General features: G+C 47.9%; 1 protein-coding gene and 1 long non-coding RNA gene across 7 annotated transcripts in view; one reads left to right on the top strand and one right to left on the bottom strand.

The window, feature by feature from the left end:
* Nucleotides 1–22,196, bottom strand: part of Nav2 (neuron navigator 2) — a 646,610-nt gene that overhangs the window by 348,583 nt on the left and 275,831 nt on the right. For 5 of the 6 annotated variants that reach the window (XM_076934914.1, XM_076934921.1, XM_076934932.1 and 2 more), the window contains exon 1: nt 11,932–12,937. The exons of the other annotated variant lie outside the window; for it this stretch is intronic. In XM_076934914.1, the coding sequence (XP_076791029.1) occupies nt 11,932–12,189 (258 nt within the window). In that variant the 5' untranslated portion in view covers nt 12,190–12,937. Of the gene's footprint in view, nt 1–11,931; nt 12,938–22,196 lie in introns of those variants that run through there. 6 annotated transcript variants of the gene reach the window in all.
* LOC143442439 (uncharacterized) lies at nt 13,090–19,325 on the top strand. Its single transcript, XR_013110660.1, has 4 exons — nt 13,090–13,134; nt 15,548–15,700; nt 16,858–17,008; nt 18,301–19,325. It is a non-coding gene; the product is annotated as an uncharacterized LOC143442439 (long non-coding RNA).

Genomic DNA, 22,196 nt, shown 5'->3' with positions numbered 1-22,196 from the left:
AAGAAAACAGAGTTGTGTGATTTAGCTCCAAGCCTTCAGAGTCTGCAAGGAAGGGACAGGGGAAAGAACAGGAGATAAACTTTCTTTCTATCATTACAGCTTTACACTTTTTTGGTTTGTTTTTTTTTTTTTTTTTTTTTTTTTTTTTTGAAGAACTTCCTTTAAAATTTTAGTTATGTAAATGTGTGTTTGCACATGTGAGTGCCATCCCCAAGAAGGCCAGAAGAGGGCGTCACATCCTCCACAGCTTGCGTTATAGGCAGTCATGAACCTCCTGATGTGGGTGCTGGGAACCAAACTCTGGTCCCTGAAAGAACAGTGAGTTCTCTTAACCGCTGAACCATCTTTCTAGCCTTCTTTTTTTATTTTAAAAATTTAAAAAGTCTCCTATGCTTCTCTTTTCAACTGGGGGTGGGGGGTGGGGGGGAAGGATTCACCAGTTGTTTTTTAAGAAACAAAAATAATCTTTTTTTCTGTTGAGGAAGAGATATTTTAAAACCACTGAATGGATTGTTCCTTCCCTGGCTTTTTATTGATATGTCTGCCCTCTTTCCAGTTCTAAAATAAGCTTCTAGTCTGCACTGTGTTGATCCAAAGGCAACACGCTATAGAGTGGACTGGGCCAGGCAGAGCCAGGCTGGGGTCACTTAGAAGTCGCTAGACCTGGAGAATGTACCACTCTCATCCTGCCAGCACGGCCTTACCCACGGCTCACTTCCTCACAGCCCAGGTGACTGGAAGCTCCCAGAAACAGCAGTGGAATGTGGTGAGGGTTGGACCTTGCGAATGACAAATTTCTGAGTAAGTTCCAGTTCTCTGGGATGGAAAACCAGCAGTTTCCTGTTACAGAGTGCACCCACGGTTTGTGCCTGATACATGGGTGTGGGCGAGCCATATACTTCTAATCTGCATCTGTCTAAAAACAACAAAGCAGACATGCTTCTAGGCAGGTAAACAGTTTTAGGGACTAAAGTCAAGCTTATTTTGATTTCTGTTCTGTTAGCTAGAAGAGCAAAAGGAGTTCAAACTATCAGTAAGCAGAGACTTGAAAAAAGGAAAGCCAAGGCATCCATCCACCAAGCCCCTGAGACTGCTGGGGCATTTCTAGGTTAGTTCTTTTTGGGGGAGAGGCCCTGTGCTACCTTACAAGGCAAGTCTTAGCTTTGGTTTCCTGGAGAGCTTTAGTGGTCTGTGACCCTCTCTATGTTGGATCTTTCTTCCCACCCTTAACCAGACTAAGGCTCCGTCCTTGTGAAAGGCAGGTTGGCTAGAGATGAAGGCTCTTCAGGTGCTGGCTGAGCTTGCAGCCAGGCCTTCACTCGGGAGGTATGTGAGACCTTGGACACTCTGTTCATAGTCTCCTTGCCTCTCTTCACCTGTCAACAGGAGAGCATCACAGAAGCACCCAGCTCAGAGGCATGGCTTCTGTGTAGAGACATGAGAAAAGCCACTAAGGCCTGCAACAGCCACCCAGCCCAAAGTGACCATTCTAGAAAGAGCAGTGCCTTTAACTACCCCCTGCCAGGCACTACTACACGCGTGAGCGGCTTTCCCCCTTCATAGCCCTTGAAATGCCATGTTTTCCCTGTGGAAAAATGGTCTGCAGCTGACTACTTATTCAATGCCCAGATGGCCCAGGCTCCACCAATGCAAGACACAGTAGATGCATGGTAAATAGAAGAGGAGGCAGGCGGGCACCCCAGCTCTCTCCTATCTAGCTTGGGTATGGGGGCTATCTGAAAGGTAAGGAATAAAACGCATGGAACAGAGTCAAAGCAGAGCTTTATGTGGGCTTGGTCAGAATACCAGCTGATCCTGAGCCACATAAACAAAATGTATGCAAGGGGACAGTCTTAACCACCTGGGGAGCTGGCCTAGGGATCTCAGCAGTTGGTGTCAGCCAATTGTCATCTGCTATTCTGATTCTGTGAGCCAAATGCACAGAAGAAGAAGAAATTAGTATTCCTTTGAAAGACTTGGTAGGAGAATTCCTACAGCACCGGCTGGTAGTGGTGTGTCTGTCACACCATCCAGACCTTCTGAGCAGATCTTATCTGTGGATCTGTTCCAGGAGGCAAGAGGCCCGGGTTCCAGTTTGCACTCTGGCCTTTGGAGCTGGGCACTCAAGTCACATGCCTCTTTGGACATGGCTGGAAACAGATGGCCTCTAAGATCTCTCCTGGTTCAGGTGTCCAGGTTTCTAGGCTTTCCAGGCATAGACCATGAATAACGCAGCCATCCAAAGTCAGTCTGCTCCTTTCCATTCTGGTTTGTCACCTAGATGCTGTCTTTGCCTCTAGGTCTTGCCTTTCTTGGCCTCCCGTTAGCTAACCACTGAAGTCCATGCACCGGAAGGCTTGAGTGCTCCGGGACACTGGCAGCCTATGCATTTTGACGTAAACAAACTAGTGGTCCCTGGTCTGAAAAGAATCAGAGCAAATCTGCATGAAATGAGGATTGTGTGCAGAGCGGCAGCCAACAGTCCAGGAGGGAGGACAGGAAGGAGGACCTGGCAGCTGTGAGGCACATGGGCCCCACTGGCCCACAGCAGCATGGGGGTGACCCTCCGAATAACAACAGCAGTGGGAAAGGAGATGGTACCCAGATTGTAGAAGAGGTGGGCAAGACCACACAGGACTCGCTTATCCTACAATCATAGAGCTTCTGGTGACAGGCTGGACCAGGCAGCACCGGGGAAGCCCTGTGACACATAATGTAGAACATGGAGGAAGGCCAAGGCTAGCAAAGCAAGCAAAGGCTCTGGGGAGAGAATAACTCAGTGAGGGCCCTAGGCTCCCCCGAGTTACTGGCAAAAAAACCCTCTATAGTGAGCAGCGCAGGTTTGAGATTAGACAAGGCTGAACTTTAACCCTGTCACTCATGAGAGACCTGCCAAAGTCTTCAAGCCCCTTCAAAGCAACCATCGTTACAGACCCGTTTCTCCTTTTTGCTAAGTTATGATCAGGATTGTCACCTCTGACAGGGTGAAGACTAGAGAAGATTCTTACACGCTATGGCTTAGGTACCGGTTAGGCTGTAACTCTCAGAGGCTCATGGGGCAGACACTGGTCTATCTCCAGGTGGTAGCACTGGAAGGCGGTAGGATTTCTGAGAGTCACTGGGGTATACCTTCAGAAGGGAGCACAGGTTTCCTGGAGTCAGTTCTTGTGAGAGACAGGTGATATAAAAGTCAAGGGCCTGAGTCAGGCCCTTGGTCCTTTCTGGCTTCTTGTTTGGGAATGACACTCAATATATATGTCTCAAATGGTCTGCCATTGCTCTCTGTCATGAAGGGACTCAGCCATGGTGGGGGAGGAGGGACTTGAAAGAGCCTGTCACATGTTGTTTGGATTCCTAACTTCCAAAGCCATAGGCTGCATAAATCTCCTTTCTTCAGGAGCAGGCTGATTTGTTTGTGTTTGTTTGTTTTGCAAAATGGACCAAACACAGTCTGCAAGCTTTGTCCTACCCATGGATCTTCTCAACCTTTCCCTTTTCCCGAACAACCGATATACATCCATGCCCTTCTCAGGTCTCACTTCTGTGGGGCATAAGAAGTTTCCTGGGCCACCATTACTGTACACTGATAAGGCTTAGTCACTAGAGTAGCCCAGGTTGTTCATCATGAGATACCAAGGGCTACTGTTATAAAGAATGGTCTGCAGGAGTTGGAGTGATGGCTCAGTGGTTAAGAAAGTTAGCTAATCTTGAAGAGAACTTGGGTTTGGTTCCCAACACCCACCTCACAGTTTATAATCATCTGTAACTCCAGTTCCAGGGGATCTGGCACCCTCTTCTGGCCTCTTCAGTACCATGTACTGCATGTACATGGTACACAGACACACATGCAGGCAAAAATTCCATACAGATGAAATAAAAATGAATAAATTGTTATTATTATATTATGTTTTATATAACTGATCTGTACTGGGCATGGTATCATATACCTGTAATCTCAGCACTCAAGAGCAGAGGCAGGAGAATCTTGGGTTTGAGGCCCACATGGGCTATTTAATGAAAAAAAAAAAGAAATAAAGAAACAAACCAAAACCATTCCATAATGAGAACTAACTTGACTCCTTCCTAATGCAGCAAATAGTTTCAATCAAACTCCCTATTTTCCTTTAATCTGTCTCACACCTGCCCTGACAGTCTTATTGCTGGCCACCCTGAAAGGCCCTGTAGCCTCAGAGGACATGGGAATCTATACCAACATTTGTTTAATATTGAAGGGATATTTTCAGAATCTGGGGTAGGAGTTAGATTATGTACAGTCTTGGTCAGTGTTCTATTGCTGAGAAGAGATACTATAACCACAGCAACTCTTATAAAGGAAAGTGTTTAACTGGGGCTGGCTTACAGCTTTAGAGGTTTATTCTGTTATCATTTTGGCAGGAAGCACAGTAGCACGCAGGCAGACATAGTACTAGAGGGGTAGCTGAGAGTTCAACATGTGGTTCAGCAGGCAGAAGAGAGAGACACTGGGCCTAGTTTGAGTTTCTAAAACCTCAAAGCCCACCCCCCCCCCCCCAGTGACACACTTCCTGAAACAAGGCCATACCTACTCCAACAAGGCCATGTGGGTCTCCTATAACATCACTTTCTCTGAGCCTATGGGGTCCATGTTTATTCAGATCACAACGTGTACCATGCCAATATATATATATTGATATATATATATATATGTATATATATATATATATATCAATATATATATATATCTCAATATCAGCCTGCTGTGATTTGATCTTAGCAACATCCTTTGAAACTCACCCCCAACCCCCTCGCAAAGAACTTTCACAAGTTGCTGTTAAGGACCCTGACTTTGGAGGTTAAAACACGTGGCTTCAAATTCTGGGTATGCTATTTATCAGCAGTGCAACTGGTTGTAGAAGCTGAACCTTTCTGAACTCTGAAAAAATGCTAAAGTTAGTGTCTTCTCCATCAGAATCGGCTCTGTTGATCTAACAGTGAGCCTTCCAAAGGGTAGAGAAGGTAACTTCCTCTCCATGTGCTAAACTAGGTAACGAGCTGGAAGCTCAGGAAGGCAAGCTGACTCATGGAAGGCCATCAACAGGGGGTCAGAAGAGCTAATGGAATAGAACCGAAGCTCCTGGCTCCCTGATAGCCATTTCTTTTCTGGAAGCAGAATCTCCCTTATGGGTTGCTGTGGCATTAAATACAATGACTCATTTCTAGGCTGTACAACAAGGCATCTAGAGGCTGTGCTCATCAGGGTAGTGTCTGGGGGTGCATATTCCCCCATGCTTGTGTGGATACTCGTGTGGAGGCCACAGGTGGATGTCGGTGTCTTCCTCTGTCGCTCTCTACTTCCATTTTTTTAGATAGGGTCTCTTACTGAGCCTGGAGCTTGCTAATTTGCCTAAAACGGACTAGTCAGCAGCTCTACCAGTTCTTCCCATGGCCACTCCCAACCCCCACTCCAGGAGTCCCTATGCCTAGCTTTTTTTTTTATCATGGTTCTGGGAACTAACCTCATGGGTTCACAGCCAGCACTTTACCCACTAAACCACCTCCTCAGCCCTGTTACAGTCATCCTTAGTCTGTCACACTGTCACGAGGAGTTGATTCCACCCCCCCCCACCCCCCCCCCCACCCCCCCCCCCGCAAAGAATGCTGTCAGAGGAGGAATCACTTCTTACTTTCTCTTTTCTACCAGGACTATAGGAACAAAATGAGATAGAACAACCCCAACACCTGATAGTACTGAGAGCTCACTTGGAAGGAGGGACAAACCATTTTCCAGCTGTGGGCTCTTTGCAAAACAGAAGAGAAGGTTTGTCTGCCTTGGGAAAGGGGCACTGAGTCATGAGTCATTTTAAAGTTTTATTCTGGTGACTCGGGGGCCCCTGTGAAAATGCCTGAGTCACTTGCTATTGTCTACGCATACATGGAAGCACAAAAGCCTGACCAAGTTTTTTTTTCTTTCTCTAAGTCACATGGCCCATTATGCCCAAGATGTTCTATGAATACACCGTCCATCCCCTCGAACAATGTGATCACAAGACAGAGTGGCCATTGAAAATTGGTCCTGTGGCTACTGGTAAAATACCACTGGGCAGCTAGCCATCAGGCCTTGGGGCACTTTATTGACCAAACTGGTCATGAGGCTTAGTTCCCACTACTTAGCTATGAAGGAAAGGGCCTCCCTTCTGCCCCCAGAACGTAAGCAGCCATCAGGAAGCCTAGGCACTAGGCCTGAGACTGGCTGAGTTCTGACCTGAGCTGGCCCATCAGATTGGGCAGCTGCATCCCACCACCTCCAACAGTGGCAGCTAAGAGAGGCGTATAAAGGAGGCCTTCTGCCGGTTTAGTCTGGAGCAGAACCTTCAGTTGGGTTGTCATTTTAGGGATGATGTGACTGTGACCAAAACGTGGAGGTTTCAGTGAACAACTCTGCAAGTCGTTTCTTCGGATGACACTGTTCAGAGTTCACTCATGTTCCCAAGTCAGTGAACCAAAGCACTGTTGTGCAGCGGCCTTTGGTGCCGCAAGGCACCTGTCTGTCCCTGTGGTCAGCTATCTGCTTGGGAAGCAGGTAGAAGGAACACAAGCTCAGGGCAAGACATGAGTCACGGTCTGATGTTGGGTTGTCAAAATAAGCAGTACCGCATATTCCTTGCCTAATACAGGTCAGGCCCTGTACATGGCATCTACCTGTGATATCTCATTGAATCCTTACAGCCTATAAGCATCACCATTAAAAAAAACGTGGTTTATCGGCACCAAGTAATATGCCCAAAGCCTAGATTTGAATCCAGATCTGCCCACCAATAAAGCTCAGAGTTACTGCACAGAGATGTTTCCAATTGCCGATCAGTCTTGACTTCAGCTTCGGCACACAGACCATGCTGGCTGTTTCACCTTTGCCCAGTTTCTTGTGTCTCCTATTAAGTGATACCAGTATAAGGGGTGCTGCAGATGAGCTAGCAGCAAGCAAATGTTCTGTGAATGACCCTTTCCCAGAGGCAAGGCTGAATTAAGAAATGACAGTTTCTGACTCGCAGCCAAAATCTTGTTGGGCAGTTTGGGTTTGCACACCGGCTTCAGGAGACTGGCAAGGGTCTGAGTAAAGTGCTCTTAGTGGGGCTGCAGCCCTGGCATTTTGTAAGGAAATAAAATTGGGCAGGGAGGCACTTCAAATCTTGGTCAAAGAGAAAGTGTGAAAAGCAAGACTGTAAACCCAGCCATTATCAAAGCTGAACTTTGGGTTGTAACTCCCCCAGCCTCTTCTTTGAAGTACGCGTGTGATTACATGTGCTTGGTACTTGAAGCTTTTCCATGTGTATAGAGCTGTGTGTGTGTGTGTGTGTGTGTGTGTGTGTGTGTGTGTGTGTATGGATGTAGGTGTATTTATACAAAGATGTATACACACTGAATGATCGTCCAAATAAGCCCCTGACTCTACCTTTAAAGTGTCTCTAGAGGATTAACCCGGGGAAGAGGCAGTAATACGTGAACCGTAAACATTCTTGCATGTTGGCAGATAACCACAATGTGCGTTCGCCTCCAAGAATGGAGAAAAAGAAGAAAGGGAACAACACAAGGGCAGAAAAAGACACTAATCAAATCCACAATCAGCTCTGATGACGAAGCAAGCATTCTGATCAAAACACAGCAGGGCAAACCTGTAACAGGTGGTAAGCTTGGATGGGGCTTCCCAGAGGCCTCACCCACGCTTTCTTTTCAAACGTCTAAAAATGCTCACACAGGATTTCAATCACTTATAATTATTATTATTTTTTTTTATAAAAAAGAAATAAGTTGCAGGCTGAACACAAGCTCTTAAAAACAGGAAATATCAAAGTATTATGTGAATCATCTCTTCCTCCTGCCACTGCTTTTTAAAAAAAATGGCTAACCCGGTCCTCAGATAGTCCAAGAGTTCCTTGCCTGAAGATTGGCCGGAGACTTGCACTGGAGCACAGAGTGTGTGTCCTAAATGGTTACTTACAGGTGGTCCTAGTTCACAACACATGAGAGACCAGAACAGATATGATAAATGGTCCCTCTCAGGGAGGTCCAGGTGGTACAGTAGCAGAAAGGGGGTCAGAAGGACCTGACTGAGGCAGAGCAGGCTTGGCCGGAGGTTGAGAACGAGCTGCAGGCTTGTAGGAGGCTCCAGGAGAGGGGGCAAAGGTTGACCACCTCTAACAGCTATTGGCTTGCAAGTCGCTGATGGTGGAAAGACCAAGCATGGATGTGGATGACTGGAAACTCACCGAGTAAATGGAACTGCTGGCCAAGAAAATAGGAATGGGCATGGTGGCACATGCCAGCACTATGCAGGCAGAGACAGGTGGATCACTGTGAGTTCAAGGCCAGCCAGGTCTACAGAGTGAGTGAGAGACCCTCTATCAAAAGACAAAAACAGGAACACTTTGCCCCATAACTATCATGACAAACACTCCGAAACCCACGCTAGTGACAGTCATCGTTGTTACTTCCCAAGGGTCAGTTCTGAGCCAGGTACTATACGAGACGCCGCCATCTTCCCAGTTTCTCACCGCCGGCAGGTACCCTCTGACAGAAGCCAACATGAGCATCCACTGCCAAGCCTCTGCTCTTTCTCACCCTGACCTAAAATGGAAAGCACTCATCCTAGAACACGCATGAGGAAGCATCATCCACTTGGGTTCTGCAACACTCAGGGTGGCTCAACCTCTTCTTCTTTGTTCTTGTCCTCCTTCTCTCTCCTCCCCGCTGGGCACTCTTGTCCACTACTGGAGTCCAGCTCACCCTTCCTCCCCTGTGAGCCCCTGGTCTTCTGCAGTCCCTGAGCTACTAGCCTTCCTTCCAGCATCCTGACTCCTCAGCTCCCATACACTTTTACCTCTCCCAGTGTTGCCCTCTGCTGGAAGCAGAAGTCATGCTTTCCAACTGAAATATATCATGCCCAAGATCCAGATCACCAAGCCTGTGCAGCAGCATGAGAGACAATGTTGGAAAGTGGGCATGACACTTGTCCAGCACCTGACTGAGCTGGGATCCCTGCTCTCCCACGCTGGACAATGTGGATCAGTGGTGACATCTGTGGTCTGATGCCTCAAGATCTATTACTGACCAGCAGCTGCTGTGACTCCCCCTGACCAGCATGATGATTAAGGGGCTCCAGTTGAAATGCTACTGACTCTGCTGCTTGCGAGGCCATTGCACTTTGATTTCCTCATGTGTAAAATGAGGATAATCACACTTATCTCATCAGATTGTTAAGAGAATAAAAGAGTTATTTTATGCAAAACACCCAGAACAATTCCTGGCACCTAGGAAGTACAAGGCAAGGCAGCCTTCTTTACTTTGTTATCTTAGGACATATTGTGGCACGTGGACACATGCACCACACCTATTCTAAGTGGAGACCAATGAGAAGCTAACACACCAGGCATTCCACAGCTCACCCCACCCTACCCCCACCATCCTCCCACAGAGCCTGGTACTGTGCCAGGCAGAGTCAGAGGCCTGTAAATAAATGCCCACGAACACGTTGACATCTGCCTAGAGCCCTACCTTTTCCTCGCTTAAAGAATACTAAGTTTTTCTTAATACTCACAATGCCTGTGCCCATTTTTATAGATGGAAGCACTGGGGCGCAGGGGAGTAGTTAGTTAATGGACTAAGTTACTCGGCTTACATAGGTCAGGCAGAAGGTACCACTGATAGCCAAAGCTTTAAAACCTGGGTTGTTAGTCACTATGCAACCCAGCCAGTCTGCTGCCCAAAAATCCCCCAAATAAAAGAGAGGCAACAACTCCAAGATATCATTTGCCACTGAGTTCATCATTTCCTGAGTTCCTTGTAATGATAAACATTAAGTTTGGGACCAGGAAATTACCAGGTGCTAAGTCAGCCACAGTCCTCAAGCCATAATCGAGGGACTTTTCTGGAAGGTGAATGTGCAGTGTCTGTCACCGTGGGGATACCCTGTTCAAAGAAGGTGAAATCCTTTTGCCAAAGCCCCTTTGATGTCGGGGTGGGGCTACAAGTGCCTGTTACATAGAAGAGCTCCTAGGAGACTCAGGGGCTGGTAAGGAGGGGCCAGCTGGGAAGCCAGGACTGTCCATTGGAAGGCGGCCAGTTTCCTGAGCCATCCATCCAAAGCACCCTCGTGATGCAGAGGGCCAGTGGAGAGCAAGAGAGGTGGAATGTGGGGTGGTGTGGACAGAAGGGAGACGGAGCCTACAGGGAATAGGACCAAGTTAGCTTCTCATGGAGATGTCTAAGAGTGAAAAAAAATTTTTTTAATGGAGAGAGTGGTGATACACCTTCTCAGAGCCTGCTCACTGTAATCCTCTCTGCCACTGTTCCTTAGCTGAAGGGTCAAATGGACAAAAGCAGGCAGCAGTCTGTCTATGAATGAGCCCAGCATCTGCCTTCCATTCATTCCTATGTTCCTCCTCCTCAGGATCAAGGGCATGTGTCACATTCTCGGTCACTGTTCCAAAATACCACCCACTTCACCCCCCACAGACGAAGGAAGGCACCCTGGCGCTCACCCTCATTTCAGAGCCCTCCGGACAAGTCCTGTAGCTCTAAGAAAAAAAGCAGAGCACACAGCCTAGCAGAGCCAGGACCCACGAGTACTGGAGGAAATCTTGCCTTCCTCCCACACACCATCAGTCAGGGCTGTCAGCTTCCAAAAATGTTTAGCAAGTGCAGCATCAAGAGGGACAGGCTGATGGGCGGGTGTGGGAGCTTGTGTGGGGAGGGGGCCTTCTCTGGCTCCGAGTTCCAACAGTCTGTCTCTGAGCAGCTTCTAGATCCAGTTCCTCCATCAGAAAGGTTAGGAATGTGTTGAGAATTAGCCTCTGATCAGAGACAGCTACAGAGAAGTAGATGCCCAAAAGGTCATCTGGTTTGTTGCTGCTTGCCCCCATACCAACTCCAGACTGCCTCCCAGTCTGGCTTCCCGGTTTCTTCTCTCCTGACTAGGACAGCCACATCAGTCAGGTCAGCCTGTCCCTAAAAGTCCCTGCTGACAGGCAGCCAAGAAAATACAGCATGGCCCTGCTCCCTCCTGCCAGAAGAGGGGGAAGGCAGCAGGGAAGGCAGGAGTCCAAGAGAAACTGATTGGCCCTTAAGGATTTCCTTAAAAGAGATTGCATGGCCAGGGCCTGTCACCCAGCCCAGTAGGGGGATGCCTGCTCTGCCAGGAAAGGTAGAAGTCACCTCTCCTCTTCCAGCCATTCTCTCACCCACACCATCACCTCCCTAATCACCAGAGCCACCAACAGTGGCAGCATAGACTACCCAAGAAGGAGGGGCTTAGCTTCGGCAGCCATTCTGAGACAGTCAAACCACCCGAGTCACTAGGAGTCTGTAGCAGCTAGCAGTTGGCAGCACCTGGCCAGAATCCCTTCTCCCTAAGGATGGGGCAGAAACCGACCATGTTCAAGCTGGGAGGAGGGTAAGTTCAGGGCAACCATTCAGTATCCCTTGTCCTGGATCTCACAGCTGGGCCAGGTGGTATCCAACCTATCAAGGCACCGGGCCACTCCTTCTGGAGGGGGGTGTTGTTACAACCTGAATATAGACACACATCACAGCAGCAGATACGTCTCCTTGGGGCCAAGCGCTCAGCACTGATAGCCCTAACATTTCCGATGTCAGCGTGCATTTTTTTTGAAAGCACCTCTACACCTGCTCCAACACTATAGAAGCAGCTGGCTGCCAGCACCCCTTAGCTTTGCAGAGCTCCTCGGGAGAACCTCTGGCACTCTGGCCAGCTAAGCCCCTCCTGGCCACACCCACTGACCAATGTATCCTTTCAATCTGCCAGCATAAGGGGTATGCTTCCTCTCTCCAATCACATTATGGTAGCCTCTCCTCAAGGCAGCTGTACCCCCTCCCCCAAGAGGGATCATCCATCACTCCCACCCTGTAATAGTGCCCCCAGCACACAGCACTGCTCACCTGGGTATCGAACCCGTTCTCCAGAGAGCTGCTCTTCCGCAACGGGAGCCCCTCCCCCGTTGGCTCCTGCAGCCCCTGCGATTTCAGGGGGATTTGGCTAGTGTAGGCCGTCTTGCTCACCTCTACCTTGCTTCCCAACTTAAGATAGCAGGGCTGAGGACCAGTCCGGGCCGGGGGCACGTGCAGGATGGGCGCGGCGCTGTGCACGGGTTTGGGCAGTCCCGATTTCATTTTGGAGGCTACCAGGATGGCCGGCATCTTCTCCCGGGGCTTTGGCTTTCCCAGCACGTCCCTGGCAGCGGCGGCGGAGGCGACCGCTAAAGGCAGCGCGGGCAGCCGAGCAGGCGCCGGGCCTCGGCCCGCGAGGCGCCCACCAACAGTGGAAGAAAAAAAAACAAAACCCAAAATCCCCGGGTCGGGGAACTGGGAATATCCTGCGAATGCGCCTGTCAGGTGGCGGGCTAGTCACTGCCCTCAGCAGGTCCCACCTGCGCGGATGTCGCAGCGGGCGGCCTGTTCAGAAGCTCTGGGCTCTCGGGGACGGCTGCCTCTGGCAATTCTTCTCCTGGGAAACCGAGGCGTGGACGCCCATATTAACTTGTCATTGCGTCTCCGAAGTAAGAAGGCTCCTTAGGAAGAGACACAGGCTACGGGGACGCACACGTCGCGCTCCAGAGCCTGCGGGTGTGAACCTTTGAGCAAAGGAGCGGAGGATGGGGAGACGGAGGGCGCACGGAGCCCAAGACGTCTTAGCTGCGAGGTGGCTGTCACCCTGCAAACGCGCCGCAGTGTCACTCGCGCCTAGGCAGACTCGGGGCGATCTCCGCAGACAGGTCTGTCTGGGCGTGACAGTCGATCACCGATGCTCACAAGCCCTTCGAACACCAAGCACCTGAGCTTCTGCGGCTCTGGCCATGCTCCGTGCGCTCCAGCGCGGCACGGCGGTGGTGGCAGGACGCGGGCACCGGGACGCGCAGCTGGCCAGGCTGGCTGCGCTGCGCTAAGCTGAGCTCCCGGGAAGGCAGCGCGGGCTGCAGGGTTGGACGCAGGGGAGGACCGGCTGCGGCGCGCGCTGACAGCCCGGGCCGTTTCCGCGCGCCCATTGGTTCGCGGCGGACCAATCCGCGGTCGCGACTCCCACTGCAAGGGGCGTGGCCTCAACTCCGCGGGGCCGCCGCGGAAACTCTGGGGCCGCGCTTGGCCGTAAGTACAAAGCGAGCTGGTGGCCGCTCTGCGGCATGGCCCCGGCGCGCGCCTCCCCGCGGGCCGCCACCCCTGGCGTCCCCGGAGCCGCCTTTGAAAATGCCGTTGGATTGCAGATTCCCGCCTCCCTCCACCCCCTGGCATGTGTCGGGGAAATCGGTTTCTCTTTTTCAAATCGCTCGGGTCATCTCAACGGTTTGCGGGTTCCGGAGGCACGCCCCAACCTCCCTGCACCTCCACCGGGATTGATAGGGCGGGTCTTCTTGTCCCCTGACTGAAGGACACTCCAGCCATTTCTTCTTTCCGGGTGGGTTCAGGGGCGTCCCAACAGCTTCCTCTGCGACATTCAAAGGATGAACGTTGCACTTAAGTATTTGAAGTATTTATAGACTGATACAATGGCCGGGGAAGCTTCGCGCCCCAAGACAGCTCCTCCTTGCCACCTACCACAGACTGTAATTAGAGTGGCTTGGTGACCCGGGCAGGCTCTGGCTAAACCCGCCCTGGTTTCATGGTTTCATGCAGGCCTGCCTAGCAGGCTGAGCCTGGGACATGCCAAGCTCACAGATTCCTCTGCTTGGAATCACTGGAGAACCCCTTCTTCGATCTGACTCAGGGTCTCAGGGCTGAAGGGAAAATAGATTGTCCAGACAGGTTGCATTGGGGCTGATCTTTAAGGAGGCCCACCCCCAGAGAGCAATTTGGATTTGAACTGGGAAGTTTCTCCATCTTTACAGATCTTCTAACACTGAGTGTCTCATGCAAGTCAAGTGGAGGTCTGAGTACATTTCCCTGAAAGCACTGCCCAGCTAAATGAGATAGTGTCTGGCAGTGTAGGGGACCAGAAAAAAAAGTCTTTATTATTAATGTATCCACTGAGTATACCCTACTGTCATCTCTTTAAGCCATTTTTCTGTGTCTAGGATGGATGTTGTCACTTTATTCCTACCCTATATCCTGATTTACAACATCCATAGGGTTGAATTTCAATCATCCTAATGTTATTGATTGTGTCACTCTCAAACTTACCTGGCAAAACTCTAGTGTGGCCAGGAATGGTGGTGTAAGCCTACAATTTCTGCTACTTCAGAGGCTGAGGCAGGAGGATCCTGGGTTGAGGGCAATTTGATGTGCTTCTTTGCCCAAGTAAAAGTAAAGAAGGGTTGGAGATGTAGCTCGCGTGGTAGGCAGTTTGCTTGTTCTGCATATACCAGAATCTGATCTCAGCGCTCAGCACTGTAAATAAACACTCAGTCCTGGACTGGTTGTAGGCAGTGGAGCCTTTGGGAGGTTTGAGTACATGACCAAGGCATCCTCGTGGGACCAATCCCATGTTAGAGGAGAAAGGATGAAGATAGACAGACGCTTTCTGATAGTGCGATGGCAGCCTTTCTGAAGGCAGAGAAACCACAGCCCTTGACAAGAATCTGACCATGGCTACAGCCTGACCTCAGATCTCCAGCCCCTAGGCCTAGGAGAAATAGACATTTGGTGTGAAAGCTGTCCTGTTGACAGCATGTTTCATCAGTAGCTTAGACTAAGAGCCCAGACTGAAGTAAAAGTTCAGTTTTAAAACAGCTCCTGGAGCGTTGAGATGTGAGATAGTACTCCCTGCTCCCACGTCTTCCAGCCTGTTTGCAGGTCCTTTTTACCCTAGCTTGGGGGAGATGCACATAGCCTGTTTTCAGCTCTTAGTCCTGCTCTCTGAAATTAAATCACAAGTTTGTCCCTGATATGGTACACTCTGCCCTCGGCCATCTGGACAATCTCCTATGCTAGTGTCTTGCTTTATTTAACGTATTTATTGTTTCAAGCATTCTCTTCTAAAGGAATAAATGTTTTTGAAGAGCCATATTTTGACTTTCATGAGATTCTGTCAGGGGCAAGCAGAACCCTGTGGACTGAAAAGCTACCCAGATTGTAACTGAATGAATGAGTGGTGGGGTTGCCTTTTAGTAGGAATATTATAAGAGAGTTGTGGTATTTTCCCCCCTTGAACTCTGGTTGTCACAGCTGCATGAAGAGTTGTAGAAAGGCATTGCCATGATCACTGCTAGGGGTTGTGGAACTATCCCCGAATATCCTCAGAGCTTAGGCACAGAGGATGTCCAAGGTCTAGTCCCCAGAGCAGCACAGAAAACCTGTAATGCTTTTTGATACTCTCCACCCAATCCCATCCTACTGAATGAAAATTCCCAGAGGGTAAGGAGTATGTGTGTGTGTGTGTCCATCTATGTCTTAAAGCTTAATGAAGGGGTTTTGATGTGCATTAAGGCTGAGAATTCTAGCCAAAAGAAGTGTGTGTTCAGTGTACTTCCAGGACCTCCTAAGCCTTCATATGCATAAGAACTGCAAATTCCAATTCAATTGATCTCCAAAAGGCTGAGATGCTGTCTTCCAAATAAACTTGCAGGTGACAGGAGTCTGGAGATCCACACTGTAAGCTGTAAGGTCGGGCCACCGTCAGCAGAGGTGTAACAGCTCAAGGCCCAGCTGAAGTTAAATGGCTTTCACAACGCTTCTGAAAAGATTCTCAGGGCGCATCAGCTAGCAGTCCAGCCTATTAGTAAAGTATAACACAGTCACAGACGCGGAACTGGTGATGGCCACAGTGTGTGTTTGCCATTAGGAAAAAAAAGTTTCCAGTTAAAATTGGCACCAAAGCCATTGGGACACAGGGGGCAGGGGAGGTTCTGAGAGTGTCAAATATGTGCAAATAAAATCAGCAGTACATTCTTTGCTTTGACTTAAAAGCACTTACAGGCTAAGGGGATTACTCAATAGGTAAAGTTTCCTACAAGCACAAGGACCTAAGTTCCCTCTCATATTAAAACAAAAATGTGGGTGGTTCACACACATCTGCACACACTTGTGTACTTGCACACTCCAAACCACCCATAGTGTTATACCATACTATTGTCCGATAAAGGCACCCTATTCACCTTACCTATAGGTTATCCACTGAGGTTTGTTGAGGTCTCCGATTTCTAAACTGAAGTTGCACACATTTTCCTTAAGTTTCCAAATGTCTTTCTCCTCATTGCTTTAATAATCTTAACTGTTATTTCCTGAACAGTTTCATCTCCCTTTTTTCCCTCTTTTCATTTTTCTTACTTAAACTAAAATCTGTATCAGCCAAACTAGACAAGAGAGAAAAATAGTAAATGGGAAGCAAAATGAAATAATTACAACATTTCCTATTTAAATCAGATTGCGGCCTGTTACAAAAATATTCTGTAAGTATACTGCTTCCATGTGGATACTATGTTAACATGAAAAAAAATAACTTTAAATCAATGTCTGGTAGCTAAAAGAGTCAGTAGTTCAGAGAACAGCAAGCTGTTCTGGAAAGAACATTTCATGATTTTAAAGAACATTTGTCCATTTTTATTACATGCGGTATAGACAAAGATGCAAACCCCAAGCAGGCTGTGTTGTAAACCCAGAGTTGACAATGCTTCTTTCTTTGTCCTCTGACTCTAAACTTTCAAAATCACCCAACTGTCAGCAATAGGCCTGTTTGAAATTTACCACCAAAGCTGGAAGGACCACTGGTGTTTGGAGGTCCCCTTGGTGCAGGAGCCATCCTCCAATCAGGAAGCAGCAACTGTATCCCTTCCTCTACGAGCCTCACCACCAGCCACTGTTAGCTAAGTGGGGACAGGCCTTCAGGAATGACCTGTAAATGACCAGCCCCATCAACCCATCCTTCGTGCATTACAGATTCCATCTGCCTGACCTCCCAAGAAGACAGTCCTGTAAAGAGCCAAAAACATCTTAAACTCCAGCTTGTCGTGGGGAAAATGCAAGAGTCAGCTGCCCCTGCAGACCCTCAGTTATAGAGGAGAAAGAAAATGGTGCACTGCTGTATAAGGTTATACAAAGTAAAACATTTCATGAGTCTATTTTGGAGGAAAAAAAAAAAAAACACCCCAAAAGTATTAGTTTATTTGGGAAAGCATGCTTGTCCCTAGTTCCCTAGTTTCTAAGGCATGAAGTGTCAATTTAGGACATGTGTCCAGAGAAGCCACAAATATTCACTTTCAGTAGTAGCTGAGGAAAGAGCTCATCCTAGACTGTGGAGACCCAGACCTTCAGAAACCCTGCCTATCTACAGTTAGATAGTACTGTTCTCTGAGCCGAACAACCGTCATCTTTGTAAGACCAGCTGTCTCTGCTTGCAAACGATCATCACATCTGAGCTTGTTAGCTCTTGGCACTCCTTGAAGGAAGTGAGGTAGGGTGGGTCATTGGACCATCACCTGAGCATCCAGCCATGCCTCCCAGCCTGTTATCTTTAATTTTCTACTTTTGCACTAGGTTTTAGGGACCCCGAGGAAAGAGTAGAATATCTGAGCTCAGAAAGACTAGGGGAAGAGAGGAAGCGCCGTCTGCACAACCATATACTAGGTGTAGATGTTCCAGTCGTGGCTGCTTTAAGGTCTCAGTGCTCCTGCCCATAACCACTCACCCATGTTCCCTAAGTAAGCTTAATAAACTCACTTAATAAATCCCCAGGATGAACTCTGGTGGGATTAAATCATTTTTTTTAAACCTTAGGACATTATAGAGAGGTTGTAGACATTGCTTAATTGTCTCCTCCCTCCCCCAGGGAGAGAATTCTTGCAATATCCATTCCCCCTACCCAATGGACTTCTAATCTCTTGTGTGCTTCCAGCAAGGGGTCTGATTATAAATCAGTACACACCATAGTATCTCTGGGTTGCTCTTGAGGGCCAGAGCCTGAGATTCCCCCACCAGCAGATGTTGACACTGTGTGGACGTGAGGCCCTGACTAAAAGTTTAACATCTAGCAAAACATTGATTGATCAGTGGCTCAGTCATTAACCCAGAGATTAACCATTTCAACACTATGTTCTAGACTCTGGGTACAGGACGATAGGGCTGTTGTCCTTTTCCTGAGGACTGCTTTCTCACAGGTGAGGAGATGGGAGAGCTGCCTGTCAGTCTAGTAAGGGCAGCAAGCTGGGAAACAGAAATGATAAATAGCATAACCAGTGCTCCAGTAGAAGCTCTGCAAAGTAAACCATGATGAGCTGGGCACAGGGAAGATCATGTAGTCATGAAGTTATCTGGCGTGCCCATTAGTTTTTCAACAACAATAATAAAAAGTAACAGACATATTTTTGTTTGTTTCTACTTTAGGAGATCTTGGTCTCTGGTGCCTTGCTACATCTAGGAAGAGGTTTTTGTTTGTTTTCCTTGCTTCATTCTACAGAGAATTTCTACAAAGCCCACATTCACTGAAACAGTGGCAAAAGCAAACCAGCATTAGTTTAATCACCATAGAAAACATAACTTACTAAAAACATAGACTGTGGGCTACTTTTGCCTCCTGTAGGCGGGAGAAGGCTGTCTAAACAAGTCACACCAGTGGGAACATAAACCACACATCACTTCCTCCCGGATGCCAGCACTGGTGAACCACAAGAGTATGAGATGTCACATTCGCTGGATCCAGGCTGCCCAAGAGCAAGCCTCTGGGTGCATGGCTTTAGTGACTACTGAGTGTCTTGTCATCTGACAAGCGGCTGGACATCTGAAGAGAGACCCCGATCACGGGGTCAAACCGTTGTCTTATGAATTCTGAGGAAGAACAATTCTATTCTCTGACATTTCATGTGAGGGGCCCTTGGGGATGGAGCGAGCCAGAGCAAAGTGTGGACGCCCGATCAAAGTGGAGAAAAGTGTTTCCTAGTGTTCTGTCAGTGACAAATACTTGAGATAAGGCAATTTAAAGGAAAAGGTTGTTCCAGCTCATGGTTTTGAATGTTTCTATCAGTGGTGCCTTGGCACCACTGATGCTTTGGGTTTAGGGTAACACGAAACATCATCACACAAAGTGTGGAGGGGCAACGCTGGTCACAGTGGCCAAGAAGCAATGACAGAGAAGAGGCTAATGTCCCAGCATCTTCAGTGACCTGATTCCCTTCCAGCAGGTCCCCACCTTTGAAAATCTGTGCCCTGTCAGTAGTGACACAGGGCATGATGAAACCTGTATCTCACAGTCCTTTGTCCCACACCACAAAGTGAAGCTTTGAGTTACTCTTGAGTGACTAGATTTTTCCTACAATCTTGGGGAACTATAACCCATATACATGTAAATGCCATAAGGAAAACTATTATTTTGTAAGCTAATTTAAAACAAATTAAAGAGAACTATAAACAAAGATCCATATGTGGAATCTGGGTTTGTTTAGCAGCAGAGGGATAAGAACAGAGGAAAAGAAACAGACCCAAGAACAGCACGTTTCTGATGGGAACAGGAATTCCGGATCAGGGATACCAGGAGATGAACCTGGGTTTGCTCCCCATCCACCTGGTCACCATTCCTGAGTTGCAGCATCCCAGAGTCGAGTTTCCAGTTTGGCCTGGAGCAGGGGCAGAGATGAGGGGCAAGTGGCAGCTGTGTGAGGGGACAATGAGGTAAAGTAGACAAGACTGTCTGGGTCTTCTGACCCACACAGTGGACAATGGCTGAGGCTTCACTCAAAGCCTGCTCAGGAAGCAAAGGTGAAGAAGGAAGAGTCTAATTGGTCCAGATCTAGGTTGATCCCACCTACAAGCTTTTTTTTGTTGCTTTTTTAGTTTTAATTTCCCACGTGCTTCTTTTTATAGTCACTCTTACAGACAAGGAAAAAAAAACTACATATAATCAATTGAGAGGCCTAGTTAAATCAGCTTCAAACTGCTTTTATATTATTGTTAGTGGTGGTTTGGTTTTTTTGTTTTGTTGTTGTTGTTTTGTTGACACAGGGTCTCATGTAGCCCAGGTTGGCTTTGAACTCTCTATGTGGTTGAGAATGATCGTGAAATTCTGATTTTCCTGCCTCCACCTCCAAGGTATGAGATGGCAGGGGTGCATCATCCCCACCACTTTTCATGTAACACCAGGGAATAAAACCTAGAGCTTCATGCATACTGAGTGAGCTATGCCCCTAACCTTCAAACTGGTCTTTTAGTGAATTGCACCACTCTTCCCATATATCAATCTCTCTAACCAGAGTGGCCCCATTAGTGATGCTGATATTAATAAGAACTATAATCTGTTAACCTGTTCTTTACTCCATGCCTGGGACCACAGTCAACACTGTACACACATTATCTCTGATTTTCCCACCATCCCTGTGGGATGAATGGTTATTGCTCTTTTCATTCGTAGAAGTGGAAACAGGCCCAGAGATGGTCTGGCATCTCCCCTAAGATACTGCAGCTAGCTGAGGAGATTGAAATCAGCCCAAGTGCTTGAACTCTGAACACCAGGCAGTGCACTAAGGAGGCACAACCACGGATATAGACATTAAAGGCAAGCCCACAACGCCCTGCTCCTAATGTGTGCCCTCATGGCACTCCCTTACATGGAACAGTTCCCCCAGCACCCTGCAGCTGACAAATTAGACTAGAAGTTCAAGTAACTACCCAAGCTGTAAAGTCAGAGTCCTTATTAGTCTTAAATTTCATTAAATTTTATGTGTCTTGGTGTTGTATGTTGATGTACTACATGTGTGTCTGATGCTCATGGAAGCCAAAAGAGGTTCCGATTCCATGAAATGTATGAGCCACTAGGTGGATGCTGGGAATTGAACTGGAGTCCTCTAAAAGAGTAGACAGTGCTCTTAACTCCCGAGCTATCTCTCTAGTCCAAGGGCAGAAGTCTTAAAGGAAGACTAGGCAAGGAATAAGCACCAGTTAGAGGGCCGTTTGAGAGATGTTCAGTCTCTGAAACAGCTTCTTGTTACTGTTCAATTAGGGGTAAAGATAGTTTGGACCAGGTTCTTTAAATATGAAGCCTGACAGTCACTGGGAAAGTGTTAAAGGAACAGGCCCTATGTCCTTCCAGCATGCCTAGAATTCTGACTCTGGGTTCTACATTTGAAACAAGTCCTCAAGTGACTTGGGACCAGTCTCTCCTTGTTCTCAATATGGAGCTTTAGCCATACATCATAGTCCTTATGGTGGGCGAGTATGCCTAGCTCAGAGAGTGGCATGATTTGGAGGTGTGGCCTTGGAGTAGGTGTGTCACTGTGAGTTTGGGCTTTAAAACCCTCAGCCTAGCTGCTTAGAAGTCAGTCTTTTCCTAGTAGCCTTCAGATGAAGATGTAGAACTCTCAGCTCCTGCACCATACCTGCTTGGATGCTGCCATGCTCCTGCCTTGATGATAATGGACTGAATCCCTGAACCTGTAAGCCAGCCCCAATTAAATGTTGTCCTTAGGAGAGTTGCCTTGGTCATGGTGTCTGTTCACAGCAGTAAAACCTTAACTAAGACAGTCTTCCTGGGAGTTAAATATTTAAGGAAAGGAAGAAAGGAAGGAAGGAAGGAAGGAAGGAAGGAAGGAAGGAAGGAAGGAAGGAAGAAGAAAAGAGAAGAGAAGAGAAGAGAAGAGAAGAGAAGAGAAGAAAAACAAAGAAAAGGGAGTTGCTAGGTACCATCATGCATAAACGAAGCTGGCCACTCTGTACTATGGCCCAGGCATTGTCATGATGATAAAGTGTTCCAGGTATAGACAAACTGGAAAGTGCTGCTGTAAAAGCAGTTGGTGAATCAGGGACATAGCTCAAGGGTTGAGTACTTGCTAACAAGCACTAGGTCCCAGGTTCAGTTCCCAGTACCATCAAAGGCAGAACAACAAAATGGAGACTGTAATGGGGAGTGGGGCATGGGTGTGAGCAAAGTACATTGTGTGCTTGTGATGGTTTCTATTGATTAGCAGTTTGTTGAGCTCTAGAATCATCATGGAGACAAGTCTCTGGGCATGTACACGAAGGATGTTCTAGACTAGATTAGTTGAAGTAGAAAGACCCATCCTAAATGTGGGCTGCACCATTGCATGTGCAGAAGCTCCAGACTGCATTAGAAGGAGAAAGTAAACTGAGGACTGGCATCCATCTCTCTCTCTCTCCTTCCTGACCTCAGAGTCAGTGTGCCCAGCTGCCACACTCTCTTGCTCTTATGCCTTCCCCGAGTGATGGACTGATTCCCCCCTTGAACTCTGAGCCAAAGAAAACTCCTTCCCTTTAAGTTGCTTTCTGGTTCACAG

Source organism: Arvicanthis niloticus, chromosome 1 (genome assembly GCF_011762505.2).
Source record: "Arvicanthis niloticus isolate mArvNil1 chromosome 1, mArvNil1.pat.X, whole genome shotgun sequence".
NCBI classification, from domain to species: domain Eukaryota; kingdom Metazoa; phylum Chordata; class Mammalia; order Rodentia; family Muridae; genus Arvicanthis; species Arvicanthis niloticus.
This window is presented reverse-complemented; position numbering and strand designations above follow the sequence as displayed.